Raw genomic sequence first — 25,316 nt, 5'->3', positions numbered from 1 at the left:
TGTCTGTCTGTCTGTCTGTCTGTCTGTCTGTCTGTCTGTCTGTCTGTCTGTCTGTCTGTCTGTCTGTCTGTCTGTCCATCCACCCATCGGTCCATGATTCTATCCCCTTCACCAGAACTCTCACACCTCTGTCTGAAGGTGTGTGTGTGTGTGTGTTGTCGCTCTGCCTCTGCCGCTGCCGCTCTATCGTGTCTATGGCTCTCCTACCCCCCCCCCCCCCCCCCCTCTCTCTATCTCTCTCTGTCATGTACACAGCCAGTTTTCTCCTGCACGTATTAGTTGAGGTGGTTGTTGTTTTGACCTCTCTGCCTGCGTCTCTCGCGCTATTAAGGATAAATTGCAGAGCGCAGATGGAAAAAAACCCTCCTGTCTAAACCATGACACCCTTTTAGCCTGGACGCTAATTTGTCAGGCTCATACTGCCAGTCATTAGCAGCTGATATATCCCAATTTTGCCTGTGTGTGTGTGTGTGTGTGTGAGTGTGTGTGTGTGTGTGTGTGTGTGTGTGTGTGTGTGTGTGTGTGTGTGTGTGTGTGTGTGTGTGTGTGTGTGTGTGTTGTGTGTGTGTGTGTGTGTGTACATGCGTCCATGCATACGTACATGTGTGCGTGCGTGTGCATGTGTATTATCAACCCACCTAACCTGTTTACGCATGGATGGAATGACAATTTATTTTATGAAACAATTATGATGAATTGGATTGTACCTATAAAATTAGCTTCAGTACAATGACCCAACAAAGGCATCTATTTGCTTTATTCCTGCTATAGGATAACAATTTGAAACATCTCAATTCAGATTGCTGCCATGTTTGATTTATAACTTTTATTTATGTAATTTAGCCCTAAATTTGGCCCTACTCTTATCTCTGGCACCGTTGCCCATAGCCATGCCAAACTTTGCACACACACTCCTTGGCTGGCAAACCACCACCTCCGCCCCTGATTTCTCACATGCACCTTTTCTAGAGCCAGCATGAGGTTGCCGACCTGACGGTCGCTTATCTCCCGATTAGGGAGTCTTACTGGTGTAATTATTTATGTATTTATTTGCGCTGCCGTATACCAATACAATGTACTAGAACCCGACTTTAACTGATGGGTAAAGTCGGACGAACGCAACGTGGAAGTAATGTGTGTCGGAAAACAAAACAACACGCACCAATTTTGCCCATTTTTGAGTAGCAAGTGTTCTGTATTTGTTTTACCAAAAAACAAGGAAGGGGACATACACCATTTTAGAGCAGCCCTGAGAAAGATAATTGCTTTGTAGGCAGATGTGATTATTTTTAATAACCACATTTGAATGCTGCAGCAATATTTGTTGGTAATTAGAATCAGATTCTGCCAGAGTCTCTACAATGTACCTTTTAGGCATTTAGCAGGTTATATTTAGCTTTTGTGAATATTCATTGTGTGTGTGTGTGTGTGTGTGTGTGTGTGTGTGTGTGTGTGTGTGTGTGTGTGTGTGTGCGTGTGCGTGTGCGCGCGTGCGTGTGTAAGGCTGTGAGTTGCATGCATCTCGTCACTGTCGGGCAGAAACCTCGTCTTTCCAGCTTCAAATTTGTACGTTTTTTCGTAAAGACTGTTGCACAAAACTAGTGACTAGTGAAAATAGCCGATCTACAAGCACACAACGCATTGGGGGTCCTCAGAGTTACTACAGGGGGTCCTCCAAAACTTCCAATCCTTTTTATATTAACAACTTGAACCCTAGTGTCCATATTCACAACGCCTCGCGCTGCGAGGCGTTGTGAGCTTGTAGATCGGCTGTGAGGCGTTGTGAGCTTGTAGATCGGCTGCAAGGCGTTGTGAGCTTGTTTTCGGCAATTTTCGGCAAAGAGGTTTGGAGGGGAAAAAGAGCAGACTCAGGGTACAGAGTTAAAGGTAAATTTTATTAGGTAATGATGGCTCAAGTGGTTAAATATCTGAAAACTCAAATTGACATGAATCCAAAATACACAGATGATTGTGCTGTCAAACGATGAAACTATATGGAATCCATGAAAAGGTTGTGGGGGTCCCTGCTTCATCTCTCTCTCAACTAAGGGGTCCTTGGCCTGAAAACGTTGAAGACCCCTGCTGTAGATAAAGGCTATTTCACAATTTATTTATTTTTTTGGACGTCCAAGCTTTCTGCCCGCCGACAACAAGGACATTGCCAGTGCATTTCCCAGAGAGGCTCTGGGTCAGTGCGACAGCAGCAGCGTTGGTGGCGTCAGGGGTCATTTATTATCTAATCTGGTAAATGAGTTGATGGCTGGGCGTCCGCGGCCCCATATAATGAGATTACACATGCATGGTGGGGTGGCAGTGCAGGTCACTGTGTGCGGGCCGTTTTAAAAGCAGTTATTGTTTTAAATGTCCCTCTCTCGCGCTGTGGCAAAGCGGGCTCTTTGCATATCGCTGCTGAGAGAAAGGCTATGAGCACAGCTAGAGAAATGACTTTTTTTGTTGTTGCTGTGCCTATGTGTGGGTGTGTGTGTGTGTGTGTGTGTGACTGTTGAATGCTTGGGTCTTTTCACAGTGGTTGTCACATTACGTAATTGGAGCCTGAAATGTTGCTTTTTTTCCCCTATTACTTTCCCCGGCCTGCCATGTCTAAATTAAGTGTGTGTGCATATGTGTGTGTTTGTGCGTGTGAATATTGGTGGGGGTGTGGTTGGGGGGCACGCATGCATTATGAGGATATTTTGCACCTTAGCGCAGATAAGCCGCAGTTAAAGAGCAACAGATACGACTTCGACCAGGGGTGGGAAACCTTGGTGATGGAGAGAGACACTACATTTCCACACTCACTCCGGCCTGCACTCTCACCAGTAGTATACTGTAAACCCCATCACTCAAATAACCCATAGTCACAAATATAATAATAAAGGGATTTTAACTATTATTATTATTATTTGCATTTATAAATGCATTTACTAATACGTATGTGGACTTTGTGAACTTAAATACATTTACATTGGACATAAGAAAAATACAATAACAAGACGTTGCAATATCTGAGCTTGTAGAAAGGCTAATTTTGCTGTAATCTTTGCCTGTTTTCACCAAATGTTCACTTATTCGTAGGTCAATTGTTTTTCACAAACGCCACCAAACAGGGTGAAAACTGAAATCCTGAGAATTTGTCCAAAAATTGCCAAACATTCACTATCCCCTGATATCTACTCATACCTTGAGAAAAATAAAATATTGAAGCCATCCACAATTGTCTGCTCTCTGCGTCTGTTTTTGCTGTATTAATAGCTTCTGTGCAAACAGAAGTGGATTATATTCTGTTACTGTGTAATTATACTGTAATTACAGATATGAGTGCACTGTAATTTCAAAGTTGAAAGGATCCGTCCCTGTTGTCTGTGTGTTTGTCAAGGAGCCTCTATTTTGGTTCATATCGGTGGGAAGTGGGAAGCTAGTCCACTGGGACAGCTATCTGTCTTTGTTTCTCATGCTGACAATGGAGCGTGCACGCACGCACGCACACACACACACACACACACACACACACACACACACACACACACACACACACACACACACACACACACACACAGTCTGAAGGATGGAATCACATCCCTAAGGAGTCTGGTGTGATCCAGACAAATGCTTAACGTTTGTACATACGTCACATACATAAACACGCACGCACGCACGCACGCACGCACGCACGCACGCACGCACGCACGCACGCACGCACGCACGCACGCACGCACGCACACACACACACACACACACACACACACACACACACACACATGCACAGCACACACACTATGGCTACATTTGGGGCGTGACCTTAATGAGAAATGCTGTTTTTGTATTTGTGGTGCCTTCAGCAACGTGGGCAGATCTCACTTGAAATACTGTATAGCAGTGAGGCTTAAGGATCAAATAAAAAACACATCTTAGATAAACTGCATCGCACCCCAATGGCATTCAGACAATATGGTTTTATTTTGTGTACGATGAGAGTGTGTTATTGCAGTTCAAAAAGATTTGTATTCTGACACTAGTTCATTTGAATGCCTGTGTAATGGAAGACGGTGAAATAAACATCGCAACGTTCACACAGTTGAAATTTAACAAGCTGGGTGAGGACAGGGGTGAAGCTAATTTGAATTCTATGCTACACTATATACACACACACACACACACACACACACACACACACACACACACACACACACACACACACACACACACACACACACACACACACACACACACACACACACACACACACACACACACAGTTATAGTCACTGTTGGGCAGAAACCTTGTATCTCCAAGTTTCAAATTTGAACATTTTTCATAAAGTAAAGCCCTGCTTCATCACACAAGGCTGTCACACAGTATTAGTGAAAATAGCAGATCCACAAGCACACAACGCCTCGCACCACGAGGCGTTGTGTGGATCTGCTATTTTGTGTGCTTGTAGATTGGCTATCCTCACTAGTTTAGATCATTTTTAAAATGATAAATACAAAACGAACGGTTTTGGACATACAAGGTTTTCACCCGACAACGACTTTATGTTATATTTTATTTTGAATATGTTTCTGCAGACTCACTTGGTTTCTCTACAGTTTTTCTAACCAGTTTTCTGTCCTTTCTCTCCTCTTCCTGCTACAGGTAAGGAGGAGCCGACCACCTACACCTGCACTACCTGCAAGCACTCCTACGGCAGTGCCTGGTTCCTGCTGCAGCACGCCCAGAACACCCACGGCTTCCGCATCTACCTGGAGAGCGAGCACGGCAGCCCGCTGACGCCGCGCATGGGCAGACCCTCGTCCCTGGGCGGGGGAGCGGACTGCCCCTCCCAGCCGCCCCTCCACGGCCTCCACCTGCCGCCGGACGCCAGCCCCTTCAACCTCCTCCGCATCCCCGGCTCGGGCTCTGCTGGCGGCAGGGACAGCTCCGGCCCGGGCGGAGGAGGAGGAGCCATCATGGGAGGGGGAGCCGGGAGTGGCGTCGGCGGGGGGCACCATCAACGGTTCCCCCCGACGCCGCCTCTCTTCAGCCCCCCGCCACGGAACCACCTGGACGCCCACCACCTGAGCCCCGAGGAGCTGGCGCTGGCAGCCCACCACCCGAGTGCCTTCGACAGGGTGCTGCGCCTCAATCCTACCCTGGCACTGGACCCTCCTCCGGCCATGGACTTCTCGCGGAGGCTGAGGGAGCTGGCGGGCAACACCTCAGGGTCCACTCCCCCGCTGTCCCCCAGCCGGCCCAGCCCCATGCAGCGACTCCTGCAGCCCTTCCAGAGTGGAGCAGGGGGGGCATCAGCGGGCGGCGGGGGTGTGACGGGTGGCGGTAAGCTCCCGTTCCTCTCCACCCCACCTCCTCCGCCTCTCCCAGGCTCCATGCAGTCCCCGTCTGGTTCCCAGACCACGCCCACGACCCCTCTCCCCTCCGCAGGCGCCCCTCCAACCTCCAACAACCCGATGAAGAGCAAGTCTTGTGAGTTCTGTGGCAAGACCTTCAAGTTCCAGAGTAATCTCATCGTCCACCGACGCAGCCACACCGGCGAGAAGCCCTACAAGTGTCACCTCTGCGACCACGCGTGCACGCAGGCCAGCAAGCTCAAGCGCCACATGAAGACGCACATGCACAAGTCGTCCTCCCCCAGTGCCGGCAAGTCAGAGGACGGACTCTCCACGGCTTCCTCGCCCGAACCAGGCACCAGCGAACACCTGGGCAGCGCCAGTAATGCCCTCAAGTCCGTGGTGGCCAAGCTGAAGAACAACCGCATGCTCCGCGAGAACGGAGAGGAGGAGGAAGAGGAGGAAGAGGAGGAGGAGGAGGAAGAGGAAGAGGAGGAAGAAGAGGAGGAGGAGGAAGAGGAGGGCGAAGAGGAGGAGGAGCCAAACGGGGAGAGAGGAAGCAGGCGGAGTAACAACAGCTACCATTTTGGACTAAACCTGGAAGCCACCCGCCACCACGAGAACAACGGCGGCATCGGAGGTCGCCTGGGGGGAGGAGTCATCGACGAGGCTTCAATCCCACGTTCTCTGCCCGAGGTGGTGCAGGGCATGGGTCTCGCCGCCAGCATGCATCACTTCTCCGAGGCGCTCAACGCGCACAAGCGCAACGCCATGGCGCAGGAGAACCACCTGCATCACCACGTCAACCGAGACCGAGATCACCGCAGCCGCGAGATGTGCGACGAGAACTCTGTGCTGGAGTCGGAGCGCGGCGAGGTGATCGGCATCAACGGGCGAGGGGCGTCCCCCAACGAAGCCGCCTCCGTGGGCCTCTCTAAGAAACTGCTCTTGGGCAGCCCCGGTCCCCTCAGTCCCTTCTCTAAGCGTATCAAGCTGGAGAAGGAATTTGACCTGCCCACCCCAACCATCCCTAACACAGAAAACGTCTACTCCCAGTGGCTGGCGGGCTATGCCGCGTCACGACAACTCAAGGACCCTTTTTTGAACTTTGGGGATTCCAGACAATCGCCCTTCGCCTCGTCATCCGAGCACTCCTCGGAGAACGGCAGCCTGCGCTTCTCCACGCCTCCTGGGGAGGTGGACGGCGTGTCGGGCCGCAGCGGCACAGGGAGCGGGGGCAGCACGCCGCACCTGGGGGCTCCCCTGCGGCCGGGCTCCAAGGAGAGCCGCCGGAGCGACACGTGTGAGTACTGCGGCAAGATATTCAAGAACTGCAGCAACCTGACGGTGCACCGGCGCAGTCACACGGGTGAGCGGCCCTACAAGTGCGATCTGTGCAACTACGCCTGCGCCCAGAGCTCCAAGCTCACGCGCCACATGAAGACCCACGGCCAGGTGGGCAAGGACGTGTACAAGTGCGAAATTTGTAAGATGCCCTTCAGCGTCTACAGCACCTTGGAGAAACACATGAAAAAATGGCACAGTGACAGGCCCCTGAGTACCGAAATTAAGTCGGAGTAGTGGGCTGAGACGGTGAACACCACCTGAACTATGTCCGCCATCAATCCTGCCCCCTCCACAACTCCCCCGATACCAGTCCCTTGTAGATTTTGCCCCAGTTCCCCCCCACCCCCCCTCAACACACCTCTTTCGCCTGTCTGGTGGAAGCTTAACCACATGAACCCTAGTGTCCCTATTCTGGGGCGAACATTCGGCGAAAATAGCCAATGTACAAGCTCACAATGCGTCGTGATAGCGAGATATGGTGAGTTTGTAGATCTACTGTTTTCCGCAAAGATATTTGGTGTAGAGGGGAAAAACGCAGGGGGCCAAATATAGACCCCTGGGGGACTCCGGTCAACTAAGTGTATAGGGTTTAAGTGGTTAAGGCCATGTGCTCTGCACCAGCACACCCCGTCTCCATTACCCGTTGAATGCATGATCTGTATCGGGGCAATACTATTGCATTTACGCAAAACTTCGAGCCTTTCTCTTGTGCAATAATTTACATGTTGTGTACTTTTTTTTGTTTTGTTTAGTTTTTTTTTCTGGGGTTTTTCCTTTTTTCCATTTTTAAGAAATTTAGACAGCATGCATAGTACGTTTTTTGCTAATCAAGAAGAAAAAAATAATAATGAAAAGAACTTGTCCCTGGTTGGTTAGTTGTTGAGTAAATGTGTTGCTGTTCTCTCGTTCTGTTTTCTTCCTTTTTATTATTCAAAAAGAGAAAAAGACAAGAATGCTACGACCATGCTGCATACATTCTGTAACACATATCATGTACAGTTTTGTGTTGTAACATGGGAGGAAAAAACTAAAAACAACAGTCTTGACCCTATTTCGGACAGCCCCTGTTTTGATCTTTCTGAAAGACGCCATGTCCACACAGGGGTTTAAAGAAAGGGAATTATGAGAGTTCACAGATTGGCTTGATTTACAAACCTACATAAAGTGGCGGCAGCCTCCAAATTTCTTTCAAAAAGACGCGGATGGGCTAAGAATTAAATTTGTACTATCAAATGGTGAAACAAACTTTTAAAAAAGAGTGCCTTTTGATATCCCAAGACTGCATTGGCCATAATCTTGTCTGCTATAAACGTGGGAGGGGGGCGGGGGTTCTTGGAAGGTATTGCTGAAGAGAGTAAGTCACCCAGGAGAGGTTCTTGCATCAAGTACCTGACTGCTGTACGGCAGTGGTTCTCAACCTGTGGGCCAGGACCGCCAGGGGGGGTTCCCACATAATTTGTGGGGGGTCCCCAGATGACAGGGAAGTGCAATTTTAGACCCTATTAATACCTAAAGACAAAAAGAAAAGAAAAGAAAAAAAGCATTACTGAATCAAAGGTACCGGTAAATATCAAACTACTGTAGACTATAAAACCTGGTCTAACATTGGCCAAACTGTACAATGATATAAGAAGGGGCTAAACATGAAAATAGTCGATCTCATTTTAACAATATTTATCTGTGGAAGTGCGTCAAACGGCCAGAAAAGGTTGAGAACCACTGCTGTACTGGACTGTGACAAGTAACCACTTTAACCCTGACGTCCCTGTTTCGGGCTTGTCATTATAGGCAACATTTTAGAAGAAATCTGAAAAAAGTTTTGAATTTTGTTGAAAATAGGGCATAAGTGGTTAACAGGAACCAAGGAAACATCTGAACATTCTAGTTAATCATCATTTAGCTACCTATTACCTGTTCAATAGTATCTTTGATATGTGGATTTCATGGCAAAGCATGGTACAAGCAGTATTGTGTATATCTGAATTATTTCGTCGTTTTGTTTCTGGTTTCGGGAGGTACTTTGAAAGTGAAAAAGGTACTCTAGTACACGTGTACGTACAATCCTGCAAATCCTGATCTCGAGGGACTCTGGGCGCGTGGCGGAGAAGTGTCACGTAGCTGCGTTAGCACAAAACTTTGACGCTGCTTGGATATGTCAGTGTGCGGAAACAATGCATAAAGTAATATATGAGCTCCAATCAAGGCTGATTATATTATATTAGAGGGCATTGAGATGACTTCAAGCTAGACAGACAGAAGCTACACAGAACTGGAAACTAGGTATTTTACTTGAGGCTATTTTACACTTTGTTGCATGAGCGACAGCTGTTACAATGGCCATGCGCTGTAAAGTATAAACTAGCCTTTAGTTAGTTAGCTGGGGGGATCCGAGGCAATCTTTTTTCTTTTTTTTTTTACTTTACATTTCACAATATCAAATATCAAAACAGGGTGATTAATTATGTATTGCAGTGAAAGAAAGAAAGAAAGAAAGAAAGAAAGAAAGAAAGATTAATCAAAATGCAGCAGAAATGCAGTTTAATCCATGACTCTTGAGAAGAGGTATGATTTAACGGTATGCATAGGCTAATGCAAGGCACACTCTCTTCTTTGCTATTGCTTTTCAACCCCAAAACGAGAGCTACTTTTCCTTGTTGAGTTGCAGAGTAATTTCTACTAGCACTTATCACTCTGCCTAAGAGTACTGACTGACATCTCTCTTACATGCTCTTACATTGATGCTATGTTGGTACCTGGGTCGAGTCTAAAAGCCTGTCACATTGTCATTTTAAAGACATGAAGTGCACTGTTTTCAATTTTCCCAGTTTACAGGTTTACGCAGAAGGGGAAAGCAAAAAGCCGTTGTTGAATTATGCTGTCAATGGGGTTCATTGTGTTCAGAGCAGGAATGATGATGGACAGATAATCTGTTGTCAGCCACTCCAGCTTCCTCACCCATAATGACCCCTATATCCATGCCATTTCACCCCTGACCCTTAGTTGTTGAGTCCAGGAAAATCCAGTGATGTACTCAAAGTGCTTAACTGAGCAACAACAAAAATGGAAATTTTGCTAATTATCCCTGTTAGCTGGCAAGGTCTATAGGTTAAAAGGCAACTCAACACCGGGGCCATTGTTGAGAGTTTATCTGCCCCATAAAGGTTAAAAATTATAGAGGGCTAAAACATGTTTAGCTATGATGTAGCCTACAGCTGTAATACAATTATGACCGGGGTGTGTTACATTTAGCTGTGCCAATGTGCAACCAGTGGCAATAGTAACGTCAATATTTCGCTCATTGGAACACCTACATCTAACACCCCCATTATAGTTGTATTAAATGCAATGCAACGCTTAAGTCACAGTATATCAAGGTCAGTACCAGGGACGTGCTGGGCCCCTGATTCAGCCCAGGAAAAAGAGTTGGAGAGGCCCTCATTGCGCGCTATAGAGAGAGAGATCTCTCTCTATAGCGCTGCTGCTACTCAAAGATTTGTGACAAAGTGACAAGCCAGTGGGCCAATTACATGAGTTATATTTCGTCGTTGTCGGGTGGAAACCTTGTATGTCCAAAACCGTTTGTTTTGTATTTCTCATTTTAAAAATGATTTGAACTATAGTGAAAACAGCCGATCTACAAGCACACAACGCCTCGCACCGCGAGGCGTTGTGTGCTTGTAGATCGGCTGTTTTCACTACTTTTGTGCGACGGCCTTGTATGATGAAGCAGGGCTTTGCTTCATCGAGGTTTCTGCCCGACATTTTTTTCCTAATGGCCGGCCTGGACCGGCCGTTCGGGAGTTGTCCCGCTTTTCCCAATGGCCAGCACGTCCCTGTATCAAGGTCAGTACTATGGTGTAAACCTTCTACGGTTTTCAACATATAGAGGGCAGTAAACAAAAGATATATTGGCCAGATGGTTAAGTTGCCCGCTTAAGGCATAAACAAATTTTGGCCGCCACAGAATGGGTTCTATCAGCAAACACACTTCATTGTCAAGCATTAATGTCATGTTTGTTCAAACCTCAGTAATCTATAGACCTTGTCAGCTCGGTTCCAACTGTTAGAAACTCCCTGCTTTCACTGCACTGATTTTATTTTCTGTTTGTGTTTGTTTATTGGCTTTTTTTGTACAAATCTTTTAGAATTAACACTTCACTATCTGGGGAAGCTAATTTACTTTTTTCTCTTCTCTATGTCTTGGTGGTGTTCAAGACGGGCGTCCTACATAATATACAATATAGAAAATTGTGAAGAACGGAACAACAAAATGAATTAATATTTTACTTTGCCTTGGCTCTTCAGGTTGAAATCCAATTAGCATTGGGGTGGGAAATGGACTAAGATTATATATGAGTATATAATAAAGACGTTAAACTATAGGAAAAAAATGCACACTCATGTCGATCAATTCCTATGCTTAAACACATTTATGGTCTACTTTTTTCTGTATTTCTAGAATTGTATTTGAATTCAATGTTCACTTAGAATAGGCACTATAATAGTATTTATATTGAGGCTCGTATTTTTAACTGTCGCTCGTTCTCTCTCTGAAAGGTATTTATCGTACCTTTTCTTTGGTAGTGGAAAAAAACAAGAAAAAAAATTCCCAAGCTGCCACGGTATATTTTTTTAATTTGGCAGGATAATATAGTGCGAATTATTTGTATGTTTAAAGAAATAAAAGCTTAAAAAAAGACAAAAAAACAAAACAAAAGAAGCAGCTAGAAAGCGGCGCCGCGGTAAACCCGGCGCCGGGGGAGGCCATAAGATGGCCGCCCGCGCTGTTTTTTGTTTCTGTGTCCATGGAGGTGGTTGTACATATCTTATTTGGTTTTCTTTTTAGTTTTTTCGGGGTTTGGACCTCCTCGCCCCCCCCCCTCACCCCCGCCCCCCCCTACCTTCCTCCTCACCCCCCCCCCCCCAGCTGCCATTCTTGTATGCAGTAGCTACCGCAAGCTGACGTCAGCCTATTCTGTTTGTGTGCTTCTGTCTGTCTGTCTCTCTTTCTTTCTCTCTCTCTTTCTCTCATCTCTCCCACCTGACTCCAACATCTCAACGAGAAGAGAGAAAATAGATTAAACAAACAAAAACGAGAAAAAAAAAACATACTTCATATGCAGTACGCGGATTATCACAAACGAAAACAGTTGAAATATTACGGCAAAAATATAAAGAAAATAATGAAAAAAAAAAAAAAAAACGAAATCAATGTTTTGCAGTTTGTTTTGTTTTCATTGCCAAATACTAAATGGTGCTTTATATTTAGATTGGGTATAACTTTCATATGCAAAGCATATTTAAAAGACAGGAGAAGAAGAACATGAGCCCCCGGGGGATGTGGGGAAAGCCTGCTTGAGTTTGAAACTTTTTTGTAAATGGCAATGCGGAATATTTTGTTATCAGCCTTTTGTATTCCTGTTCTGAAAGCTGTTTGTTGTAACTTGAACTTGAACATTATCTTTTACAATGGGAGTTGCTATTTATTATTACCTATATGCTCTGTTCTAAACAGAGACATGGAATGGATCATTATTATTATTTTGGGTTTCTTTGTTATATGATTTTTTCTTTATTTTTTATGGTGGCCGAAGGTCATTGGACAAAACTTAGCTCCTCTGTTGTAATATTTGGGGTCTTTTTGGGGTCTCTGTTCAGATGTATTGGGAAAACCACTGTCTGTGTTTTTTCTGGCAGATGTCTGCATAATCCTGTTCACACACCCATTTTGTCCCTTTATCGAAAAACAATTAATAAAAAAAAGGAAAGAAAGTATCACTACCGTTGTGTGTCTTGTGTTTGGTGGGGTGCATTTTTGTGACATACAGTGAAAGGTGTGTGTGTGTGTGTGTGTGTGTGTGTGTGTGTGTGTGTGTGTGTGTGTGTGTGTGTGTGTGTGTGTGTGTGTGTGTGCGCGCGCGCATGTGTGTGTGTATGCGTGTGTGTGCAGGGACGTGACGTGCAGAGAATGTTAGAGAGGCAGGGGCTGAAATTTCTAAAAGGGCCCTTTGGTGAAAATATTGTAAATAGCAGACCTCCAAGCTCACAACGCGTCACGCTGCGAGCTTAGAGGTCGGATATTTTCGGTGCTTGATACCACTGGAAAGGAGGCATTTGTGTTTCTTTCAGCACAATAAAAACTTCATTCATGGTCTTTTACAGACAGATAAAAGGGCAGGGGCTTGAGCCCCCTTATGTCTATGTGTGCACGTGCCTGTGTGTGTGTGTGTGTGTGTGTGTGTGTGTGTGTGTGTGTGTGTGTGTGTGTGTGTGTGTGTGTGTGTGTGTGTGTGTGCGTGTGCGTGCACGTGCACGTGTGCGCGCGTGTGTACAGTATGTGTGTGTGTGTTTTAGAGTTAATTAAGGCATATAGGTCTTGATAAGTATTACCTCATTAAGATCAGGTGGCAATAAGGGTTAAAGTTACAGCATTGCGGAGGGAATGTCAATTCATAAATAAATGAAATCAATAATGATATTATGGCTACACAGCAATCTCTGTGCCTATGTTTTGCTGTATGTTTCCCCCTCAAAGTAATTTCAATCCGTTTAATGATGTCTTTGTGGTTTTCAATACCTGAAGACGTCACGCTTATTTGTTTTTCCAGATTTCTGACTCTGTCCTGTGCAGTTACTCACAGTCAAATTATCAGTTTTAATATGTCCAATTCTAACTCCAAAAGTGCAGAAATGTAACCAAATGGCATGTAAGGTTATGTAGCAGCCTATATGCGGAGAGTGTGTGAACGTGTGTGTGTGTGAGTGTGCGTGTGTGTGTGTGTGTGTGTGTGTGTATGTGTGTGTGTGTGTGTGTGTGTGTGTGTGTGTGTGTGTGTGTGTGTGTGTATGTGTGTGTGTGTGTGTGTGTGTGTGTGTGTGTGTGTGTGAGAGAGAGAGAGAGAGAGAGAGAGAGAGAGAGAACCTGAGTCATATGTCAGTGGTGACTTGGCTAGCATAGCGCAGGGTGTCTCCTAGCGCCTGTACGCTAACGAGGCCAGAGTGTCTTGAGCGCTACTTGCACTCAGTGAACTCTGGCTTGCCCCCACCCCTTAGCCCTCGCTAGCCTTTGGCCTTGTACTCTATGTTCTTTCTGTGTGTTCTCTGTGAGTGTGTGTGTGTGTGTGTCTGTGTTTGTGTGTGTGTTATCAGCCGGTTTGTTTTGCCACATGTGGGAGGGGGTGGGAAGTGATAGCTTAAGCAGGTGGATATACCAGTAGTTAAAGTATAGAGTTGTGCGTGTGTGTGTGTGTGTGTGTGTGTGTGTGTGTGTGTGTGTGTGTGTGTGTGTGTGTGTGTGTGCGCGTGCACGTACCGGTGCTGTGTCAACCTGTTGGTCAGGATATACTGGGTTGTGTGTGTGCACGCTAAGGCTGGGCAATATTAGGAAAACCTTCGATATTCAATAACGTTGTTGAATACCTCAATATCGATATTACTCACGATATTAGTAAAAAAGAATTGCATTTTATATTTTTTAATGTTTTTCTGCTTTAGGTCCACTGCCTGCCTAACCCAGATAATGAATAGCATATTCATGCATGCACATTGCACAGCACACATAGAAGGGTTAGGTAGGTTTTATAGAAATAACCACACCTGGTTACAGATGGACTGCTTTGTGGCATGTGCCACGTGCATGCATAGTGTGTCTGTTAATTAATTTGACACATACACCAATACCTCATTTCAAGCCATCTTCATCGATATGTTTACCTTGCATGTTGATACCTCGATATCGATATATTTCCGATATATTGCCCAGCCTAAGTGCGCGCATGCATGTGCCACAGGTCCTTAGCACTCTATCTCAGAGTACATACGTGTCCCTTACGTGTGATGGCTGCAAGGAGCATGACCCATCTGCCACTGATAGTGGCCACTCCCTCTTCCTCTCACCCCACCGATTGTCTGTCTATCACACACACCCACACACACACACACACACACACACACACACACACACACACACACACACACACACACACACACACACACACACACACACACACCTACAATAAACACAAGGAGACGTGCTAGCACGCACGCGCATAGTGTACTTAAATAAATGTCATTAGGTTGCAGTGTTGACTCAGTAAGTCACAGAGGCTCATAAAGCCGTCATGCTCTATCACTCAACGCTGTGTCCTGCTGCTGTCACACCTAGCTGTCACACACAGACACACACCGTCAAACCCCCGAGCATTCATTTCTCATCTGTAACTCTGAGAGGGTACGGACGTAACCAAATGGACCCGTTCAGGGGGGGAAATAAAAGTTACTTTTAAATATAAATCCATGAATATCTTTTTCTCTATCTGTGCTGGTTATTATGTTGTAAAATAACTACAAATGCAAAATTTTACAAAATGGTCACTTTAACAAGGTATTATAATTATATTCTCCACACTTTTATTCTCCACATCTTGACAAAATGGTATATTCCCAGGTTCCGCAGGTCAGCTGCACAGGTGCAATGCATTATTGTTAATTGTGGCACGTTTACTAACATGCCAAGTTAAGCTGCACTTGAGCAACTGTTCCAGGCTGCCATATCCAGCCCAAGAAACCCTAGAAACCTGTGGAAAAAAAACTGACAAAACCTGTGCGCATGAGGACTCCCATCTTTGCCATACCCTAGCTTTTGCTGAACTGACGCCACTGATGCTGCCACATTCACATGGACACCTCTGAACCAGTGAGACCGTTGACACATGCTATCATATCAAGCTGATTTATTCCATGTGAAAATAAGGAAGACGCTCATCAACATGTAAGATTCAAGGTTCAATACTTTATTGCCATAGCAACTGTGGAATTTGCCACGGCGAGCGCTCCGAGACTGCAGTGAAGATAAGGCCTATACTATAGCTAGCAGCGGTACTGTATTGCGATATAATATGTTCAGCAGTTGATGACAATAGTGACCCTCAGAAATATGATGTTTTATGATCAACAAAGTATGACATTTTGGCCTTGAAAACATGGGTGCTTTCTATAGCCATAGTTTATTATTAGCCAAGTGTAGAACTTGTGACGACCATACAAAAGTCACATACTGTAGCACGTGACTTAAATTCCCCATCTCTTCAAGTTTGTTCATGTAAGTCTGAGAGTGTAACAAGACAAGAGTCTAAAGCTAGTTAGACACCGCTGGGTCCGTGGACACGCAGTCTAAACGCATAGAAAGCAATTCTGTCCGCCACCAGTCCACCACGGCTCCGGCCGTGGTGGACTGGTGAATGAATGGGATGACTGGTAAATGAATGGGATGCGTGCGTTCACACGCATTTCACGGAATTGGTCCGAAAGAGGCTTGACAGCCCCGGTAGAGGCTGTCAAGGGGTCAATAGAGGTCAAGGGGTGGCACTAGAGGGAATTTCCTGGTGTTACCAAAATGTGCAGACACCAACCTTTGGTCAATTCAATTCAATTCAATGCAATGCAATGCAATGCAATGCAATGCTATGCAATGCAATGCAATGCAATTATTCAATTCAAATTGCTTCATTGGCATGAATGTACAATATTGTGAAAGCATCTAACTCACTCACTCACTCACTCACTCACTCACTCACTCACTCACTCACTCTCTCTCTCTCTCTCTCTCTCTCTCTCTCTCTCTCTCTCTCTCTCTCTCTCTCCCCCCGTCCCTCCCTGTGATAAATTAATTCTGTTACAAACCTGTGAAGCATTCAGGCCTATTCTGCCTTAGCGAGGCTGTGGTTTATGTGAAAGAGCATAATGCATTTGTCACTGTTATAAAATCTATACAACCATGACCTGCAGTCCCCATAACGACTGTGGATTTGTCTTTGGCCTGAAGGGGTGTTCTTTCTTCCCCCCCCCCCCCACTCTCTCCCTCTCTCTTTACAACAAGAGATTCTCCATAGACTTTACGGAGTACGTATTCACATGGCTTTCTGCTGCGTGGCCTTGAAGCAAACTGCACGGTATCACTGGGAACATGGAAGGTGTGCACGTGTGTTTGCGTTGGTGGCTGTGAGAGTGGCTGTGAGAGTGTCGTTCTAGTTGTCCGTCTGTACAGTATGTACACTTGCATGGACGTATACTCTGTATATTTCACTTGCACCATGCATGGATGTATTGTGTGTACAGTCGGATATGCATGATGTGTAAATATTTAGAACTATGCAGAATGGTAGACCAATGATATGCAGTATAGACACTCGGAAGGGTTTTACCACAACCCTTGACATCTTTGCTCTTTCATGCCAAAAAGGTCTTATGAAAATGTATCATTTGCTGGAGTCTCCGTCTATGCAAAAAAAGCCTCCCTGCCCTTTATTATTCTTTGAGTATACTTCTGTATCTCTGCACATGCAGTCATACAGAAACACATGCTGCCCTAACCAGCCTTGCTCTTCCATGATGAATAACGGCTGTAAGTTCTATACATATTGACTGGTGTTAATACACACTGACCCCATGTGGTCTATAGGAGGTCGGCTGCAAAGTAAATGCCTCTTACAATAATGGAGTGCAATCACTGACCATTTACTTAGCACATACTGTACATGTATACAGTAATACAGCCGCAAGGCTATACACGTCAGGCATGTAAACGCTGTTTTCTGAGCGCTAATAATGCATGGACATTGACTGCCGTTGACCGCGATGTACTTAAAGTGCATTGTGTAGGAGTTCTATGCTCAAGGCTCTCACTCATCAACTCTGTTTCACTTTAACCTCCGGAAACACTGACTCAATATCATTTAAAAGGTGAAGACACTATCCAACCCGGGTCAGCGGCAAGACGAGAAAGTTTGCAGTTTGGGGTCATAGTGTCAATGTATGCAGTGCCCACATGAAAAACAGAAAATGTAATCAAAATCAAAGGAATGCGATGAACTGTATCTGGCAGTGAGATCCAAAGATCCAACACACACACACACACACACACACACACACACACACACACACACACACACACACACACACACACACACACACACACACACACACACACATTAATGCACGCACGCACACACACACACACACACACACACTCGCCCTATGTTTATTAAGAATTACGCGTATATCTTCAGTACTAGATTCTTGTCTGGTTGATTAAGTTCTATTACGTTTCCCAATAAATTATAATTAAGCACCAATGATGTCATGAGAATGGTAGGCAGAAGAACCCCTCATGCCATTATATGAGATTGCACCCAGGAACTGTTGTGATTAATGAGTTTCAGGTGGGACATCATTCAGTGAGACTGAAGACATGCATGCATGATGGAACGCCAGTGTGACGGAATACTTTCTGAGAATATTCTCTGGGCCTTCAGACAGTATGAAAGATTCCCTCAAACACTGTTATTTAGCTTTTAGTGCACCAGTGCATGCTCAGAAGAGGACCAACACATGCAACGGCCACAGTTACTAACCAACAATGAACGTCTCTGCAGGAAGAGTCACCAACGTCATTTTCTCTACCCCGCAATCCTTTCCTGGTAGATTCATCGCACTGGGTGGCAACTGGCAAATTCACACCAGAAGCTCGGTGAATAACATTCGAGTCTATGAGAGCCGTCTGGACAGCTCTATGAAAAAAAAAAAAAAAAACTCTGAACGATAAAGACCTTTATATAGGAATACCAGTAAGACTCCCTAATCGGGAGATAAGCGACCGTAGGTCACTTATCTCCACAAATAGGGCAAACATTTTTTCTTCCAAAAACTTCCTGATCCATGTTGATGAGATGAGTGTAGACATACTGTGTAGTGATTTTCGTGATTTGAGGGCCAAAACTGTAGGAGCAGTGGCCAAAAATGTGTTTTAAAAATCGGCCTGTAGGTGGCGCTAGAAGAGGGCCATGTGAGAAATGAGGGGTGGGGTGTCCGCGTTGCCTTGGCGGACGAATAGGTACTGGCCCCGGCTCTCCCGGACGCTCCTAGCCAGAGTTACGGCATTTTATGTGAGCTGCAGTGGCAGGGGGTCCTCCACTGGGGGCGCCACCACTTTTGCATCCGTTCTGGAGCACCAGGAGTGGGTGGTCCCCAGGAATTCCCCGTGAGCAGCTCCGTTGGGGTGGTCATTTGGTAATTTTTGCACATGTGCTCATTTTTTACACTTGGGGGTCCCCCAGGGAGTTGGGGGTCCCTGGAGCTCCGGGGGTCCTTGGAGGTTGTAGTTTGGCAGGTAAGGAGTGTGTGTGCAAAATCTGGCATGGATCGGGGCAACGGTTGCGTAGATATGAGCAGGGCAAAAGTGTGACGTGTGACGTGTGACGTGTGTGACGGACAGACGGACACCTCGAGCAGCTTTCTGTAGTAAGTGCGACCTCCGGTCGCAATAAAAGAAAAAATGTCACACATTGTTTTCTGCTGTGTTGCTTTTCGGTGTGTACGCTGTATAACTTTATCTAAAGAGCACAAAGTATGTTTCGGAACTAGCTAGTATCGCGAGACTCTAAACCATTTCTGGTCTGGAAACCAACTCTCGCGATAGCTTCGAGACAGAAACTATACCTGCCGCTGTTTAGATCCCTCAATAAAACGATGTCGAAAAGCGAGTGATTATAGAAATACCTGTGATATGTCTTCTTTTATATTCCTGAAATGATTATGACAAAGGTCTCAATTGTTCATAAATAGTTTATGATCATGAGCTGGTCCAGCCAGCTCATAGACTCTAATGTTATTCAACAAATTTCCAGTGTGAATTTGCCACCCAGTGTGACGGATCTGCCGACTGGAATCAAGTGGTAGTCATGAGTGTCATTTCCTGCTCATCTTGTTCCTGGTCACTAACATGGAAGCCAAGATTGGACACAGACTTAACGATGGGCGTGGCATCGCGTTGCACCAGCAGGACACCTACCTGAAGCACCAAAGCATGAGATACTATAAAGCACTGTTTCCCAAGCAGTGGTTTGGAACACATTAGTGGGTCCCGAGCCAATTTTGATGGGTCATGGCTCGAGTAAAAATCCCATATTCTTTTCATATATATATATATATATATATATATATATATATATATATATACACGTCGTGTGGGCGCTTAAAACCTATTGGATTCCAAGTTATCACACTTTGAACACGTTACTGGTCTCAAACTCGGTAGGTTGTCACTTTGAACAATCTAATGTTAGATTTAGAATTAAGGAGAAAGTAGCAAAACATTTATAAAAAGTTAGGGTTCCAGGGGGGGTCGCACAGCAATGTATCACACATCCACACGTTCGTCTCAACGAGCTATACAACATACTAGAAGATGGGGACTATCGGAAAATTAAGACTTAAAATCTATGTTTTGATGACCTAATAGTCTTTTGTCTTTTTGGGGGTTTTGAAGACAATCGAAAGAGAGACAAAAGAAAAAAAAAGAATTTTAAAACAAACGAATAAACAAACTAATGTAAGAAATGCCATGGAAATAGGCGATCTTTAAGCCCGCAACACGACGTTCCCGGGCAAACGTCTGATCTCTCTTTTGGATCTCTCAACTTGAATTTGTGAACCACTGCAGTATAAAGTACTTTAGGTAAAACTGGAGGTTAAATAAGCACACATGCACTACCGCCAGAAGACCCCCAGACATGAAAACGATACTTAAAGGAATTGAACCTGGGTTATTGAGTGGTGTTGTGTTGTGTGTGTGTGTGTGTGTGTGTGTGTGTGTGTGTGTGTGTGTGTGTGTGTGTGTGTATATATATATGGGCAGCACACACTAAGCCACTGTTACATATGAATATTGTTTATATACTTTATATCTTCATCACTCTCTCTCTCTCTCTTTTTCTCTCTCTCTCTCTAAATATATACTGTTTAAAAGCAACAGTGGCTCAGTGTGTGCTTGTCGGTTCCGTGCAAGGCTATAATCTATTGATAGAGCAGTACAGCTGGAATGTAAAGGTGTGGACAGGACAGATCAAACAGAGGCATGACAGCTGTGGTCATGCTGCTGCTGCTGCTGTTTGTGTGAGTGCGTGCACGCGCGCGCATGCATGCGTGCGTGTGTGTGTGTGTGTGTGTGTGTGTGTGTGTGTGTGTGTGTGTGTGTGTGTCATTCTGTGCATGTGCTACAAAGAGGATGGGGGAGGGGCAGACTGGTTCTGTGTTGGGGTCAGAAGGTCAGGTGGTCGGCTTAAAGGAAGAAAGGAACCTCCTCCCCCATCCTTCATTCTTTCTTCCCAATTTCTTTTATTCTTTAACCCCCCCCCCCCCCCCTCCTTCCCCCGTCTGAAGTTCAATTCATTGTTAAAGTGAGTGTGAATGCATGGACGGACGGATGGACAGACAGACGTTTGGGAGAAGGCACAACATGTAACAAGTGTGTATGGGTCCATTATGATACTCTCTTATTGTCTCCACCAACCGAAGGCATGGGGGAGAGTATGTTCTCGCCCCTGTCCGTCCGTTCGTCCGTGCGTGTGTCCATGCGTCCCTGCGTGCGTCCGTGAGTCCATGTGTCCATCCAGTTTGTTACCAGCCAATCTCTGGCGCCGTTGGCCCGGTCGCTGCCAAAATGAGCAAACACACTCCCTGGATGCCAATTCAGAACCTCTGCTCCACATTTTTCAAATGGCCCTGTACTAGCGCCACCATGAGGCCGATGTTTGCAAAACGCATTTCTGTACACTACTCTTAGAGATTTTGTCCAGAAATCCTACAAATCGGTAGACAGTATCTCTACAGTCATGTGATCAACATGGATCTATCCGATTTTCCATATTCCATCCTGATTAGCTACAATTGGCTTCCAAAGTTTGCACTTTGCAGGATTGCTCCGTTTTGAACAAAATGCCTCAAATCATGAACACATGATTTAGGGCAGATAGTGCCTATCTTTTACTATGTTGTATAGCTCGTCGAGACAAACGTGTGGATGTGTGACACATTGCTGTGCGACCCCGGGAACCCAACTTTTTTTGTGCTAATGCTAACAAATGCTAATGCTAACAAATGCTAATGCTAACACCAACCGCTACACAAGGTTGCACACACTTAAAATGTCTAGAAATGTTCTCCTTAATTCTAAATCTAATTCTAGATTTTTCAAAGTGCGATAACTTGGAAACCAATAGGTTTTAAGCGCCCGTCTTTTATGTATGTTGTATAGCTCTTTGAGACGAACGCGTGGATATGAAATTAATTCATTTTTTCCAGATTTTCTTCAAAACCCCCAAAATTACATAAGACTATAGTAAGGCGTCAAAACATAGATTTTAAGTCTTAAATTTCCGATAGAGACTATCTTTTGGTATGTTGTATAGCTCGTCGAGACGAACGTGTGGATGTGTGACACATTGCTGTGCGACCTCTGGAATCCTACATTTTTCGACAATTGCTAATGCTAACAAATGCTAATGCTAACAAATGCTAATGCTAACAACAACCGCTACACAAGGTTGCACACACTTAGCAAGCTGCAGGCACACTTAAAATGTCTTTCAAATGTTCTCCTTAATTCTAAATCTAATCCTAGATTTTTCAAAGTGCGATAACTCGGAAACCAATAGGTTTTAAGCGCCCGTCTTTTGGTAGGTTGTATAGCTCTTCACGACGAACGAGTGGACATGAAATTAATTCATTTTTATCAGATTGTCTTCAAAACCCCCAAAATTACATAAGACTATAGTAAGGCGTGAAAACATAGATTTTAAGTCTTACATTTCCGATATTGCCTATCTTTTCGTATGTTGTATAGCTCGTCGAGACGAACGTGTGGATGTGTGACACATTGTTGTGCGACCCCTGGAACCCTACTTTTTTTCGACAAATGCTAATGCTAACAAATGCTAATGCTAACACTAACCGCTAAACAAGGTTGCACAGACTTAGCGAGCTGCAGGCACACTTAAAATGTCTTAGAAATGTTCTCCTTAATTCTAAATCGAATCCTAGATTTTTCAATGTGCGATAACTCGGAAACCAATAGGTTTTAAGCGCCCGTCTTTTAGTAGGTTGTATAGCTCTTCAAGACGAACGCATGGACATGAAATTAATTCATTTTTTGCAGATTGTCTTCAAAGCCCCCAAAATTACATAAGACTATAGTAAGGCGTCAAAACATAGATTTTAAGTCTTACATTTCCGATAGTGACTATCTTTTGGTATGTTGTATAGCTCGTCGAGACGAACGTTTGGATGTGTGACACATTGCTGTGCGACCTCTGGAACCCTACATTTTTCGACAATTGCTAATGCTAACAAATGCTAATGCTAACAAATGCTAATGCTAACACCAACCGCTACACAAGGTTGCACACACTTAGCAAGGTGCAGGCACACTTAAAATGTCTTAGAAATTTTCTCCTTAATTCTAAATCTAATCCTAGATTTTTCAAAGTGTGATAACTCGGAAACCAATAGGTTTTAGCGCCCGTCTTTTGGTAGGTTGTATAGCTCTTCAAGACGAACGAGTGGACATGAAATGAATTCATTTTCATCAGATTGTCTTCAAAACCCCCAAAATTACATAAGACTAATAGTAAGGCGTCAAAACATAGATTTTAAGTCTTAAATTTCCAATAGTGCCTATCTTTGCTATGTTGTATAGCTCGTCGAGACGAACGTGTGGATGTGTGAGACATTGCTGTGCAAACCCTGGAACCCTACTTTTTTTTGACAAATGCTAATGCTAACAAATGCTAATGCTAACACCAACCGCTAAACAAGGTTGCACACACTTAGCGAGCTGCAGGCACACTTAAAATGTCTTAGAAATGTTCTCCTTAATCCTAAATCTAATTCTAGATTTTTCAAAGTGCGATAACTCGGAAACCACTCAGTTTTAAGCGCCCGTCTTTTAGTATGTTGTATAGCTCTTCGAGACGAACGCGTGGATATGAAATTAATTCATTTTTTTCAGATTTTCTTCAAAACCCCCAAAATTACATAAGACTATAGTAAAGCATCAAAACATAGATTTTAAGTCTTAAATTTCCGATGATTTTCTTCAGAACCCCCAAAATTACATAAGACTATAGTAAGGCGTCAAAACATAGATTTTAAGTCTTAAATTTCCGATAGTGACTATCTTTTGGTATGTTGTATAGCTCGTCGAGACGAACGTGTGGATGTGTGACACATTGCTGTGCGACCCCTTGAACCCTACTTTTTTCGACAAATGCTAATGCTAACAAATGCTAATGCTAACAACCGCTAATGCTAACAAATGCTAATGCTAACACCAACCGCTACACAAGGTTGCACACACTTAGCAAGGTGCAGGCACACTTAAAATGTCTTAGAAATTTTCTCCTTAATTCTAAATCTAATCCTAGATTTTTCAAAGTGCGACAACTCGGAAACCAATAGGTTTTAAGCGCCCGTCTTTTGGTAGGTTGTATAGCTCTTCAAGACGAACGAGTGGACATGAAATGAATTCATTTTCATCAGATTGTCTTCAAAACCCCCAAAATTACATAAGACTATAGTAAGGTGTCAAAACATAGATTTTAAGTCTTTAATTTCCGATAGTGCCTATCTTTTGGTATGTTGTATTGCTCGTCGAGACGAACGTGTGGATGTGTGACACATTGCTGTGCGACCCCTGGAACCCTACTTTTTTTCGACAAATGCTAATGCTAACAAATGCTAATGCTAACACTAACCGCTAAACAAGGTTGCACAGACTTAGCGAGCTGCAGGCACACTTAAAATGTCTTAGAAATGTTCTCCTTAATTCTAAATCTAATCCTAGATTTTTCAATGTGCGATAACTCGGAAACCAATAGGTTTTAAGCGCCGGTCTTTTAGTAGGTTGTATAGCTCTTCAAGACGAACGCGTGGACATGAAATTAATTCATTTTTTCAGATTGTCTTCAAATCCCCCAAAATTACATAAGACTATAGTAAGGCGTCAAAACATAGATTTTAAGTCTTAAATTTCCGATAGTGCCTATCTTTCCGTATGTTGTATAGCTCGTCGAGACGAACGTGTGGATGTGTGACACATTGCTGTGCGACCCCTGGAACCCTACTTTTTTCGACAAATGCTAATGCTAACAAATGCTAATGCTAACAACCGCTAATGCTAACAAATGCTAATGCTAACACCAACCGCTAAATGTTCTCCTTAATTCTAAATCTAATCCTATATTTTTCAAAGTGCGATAACTCGGAAACCAATAGGTTTTAAGCGCCCGTCTTTTGGTAGGTTGTACAGCTCTTCAAGACGAACGAGTGGACATGAAATGAATTCATTTTCATCAGATTGTCTTCAAACCCCCAAAATTACATAAGACTATAGTAAGGCGTCAAAACATAGATTTTAAGTCTTAAATTTCCGATAGTGCCTATCTTTTGGTATGTTGTATAGCTCTTTGAGACGAACGCGTGGATATGAAATTAATTCATTTTTTCCAGATTTTCTTCAAAACCCCCAAAATTACATAAGACTATAGTAAGGCGTCAAAACATAGATTTTAAGTCTTAAATTTCCGATAGAGACTATCTTTTGGTATGTTGTATAGCTCGTCGAGACGAACGTGTGGATGTGTGACACATTGCTGTGCGACCTCTGGAATCCTACATTTTTCGACAATTGCTAATGCTAACAAATGCTAATGCTAACAAATGCTAATGCTAACAACAACCGCTACACAAGGTTGCACACACTTAGCAAGCTGCAGGCACACTTAAAATGTCTTTCAAATGTTCTCCTT

At 44.3% G+C, this 25,316-nt stretch overlaps 1 protein-coding gene across 1 annotated transcript in view; it reads left to right on the top strand.

The window, feature by feature from the left end:
• Positions 1 to 6,909, top strand: part of LOC308297219 (B-cell lymphoma/leukemia 11A-like) — a gene marked incomplete at both ends in the record, with an annotated part of 75,135 nt that extends 68,226 nt beyond the window's left edge. The window contains one exon of the mRNA XM_080740635.1: positions 4,637 to 6,909. Coding sequence (XP_080596761.1) covers positions 4,637 to 6,909 — 2,273 coding nt within the window. The remainder of the gene's footprint in view (positions 1 to 4,636) is intronic.
• Positions 6,910 to 25,316: the final 18,407 nt, after the last annotated feature.

This window comes from Nannobrachium achirus, assembly GCF_963921795.1.
Source record: "Nannobrachium achirus genome assembly, chromosome: 13".
NCBI classification, from domain to species: Eukaryota; Metazoa; Chordata; class Actinopteri; order Myctophiformes; family Myctophidae; genus Nannobrachium; species Nannobrachium achirus.
Note: the sequence above shows the minus strand (reverse complement) of the source record. Positions and strands in the feature narration are given on the sequence as shown.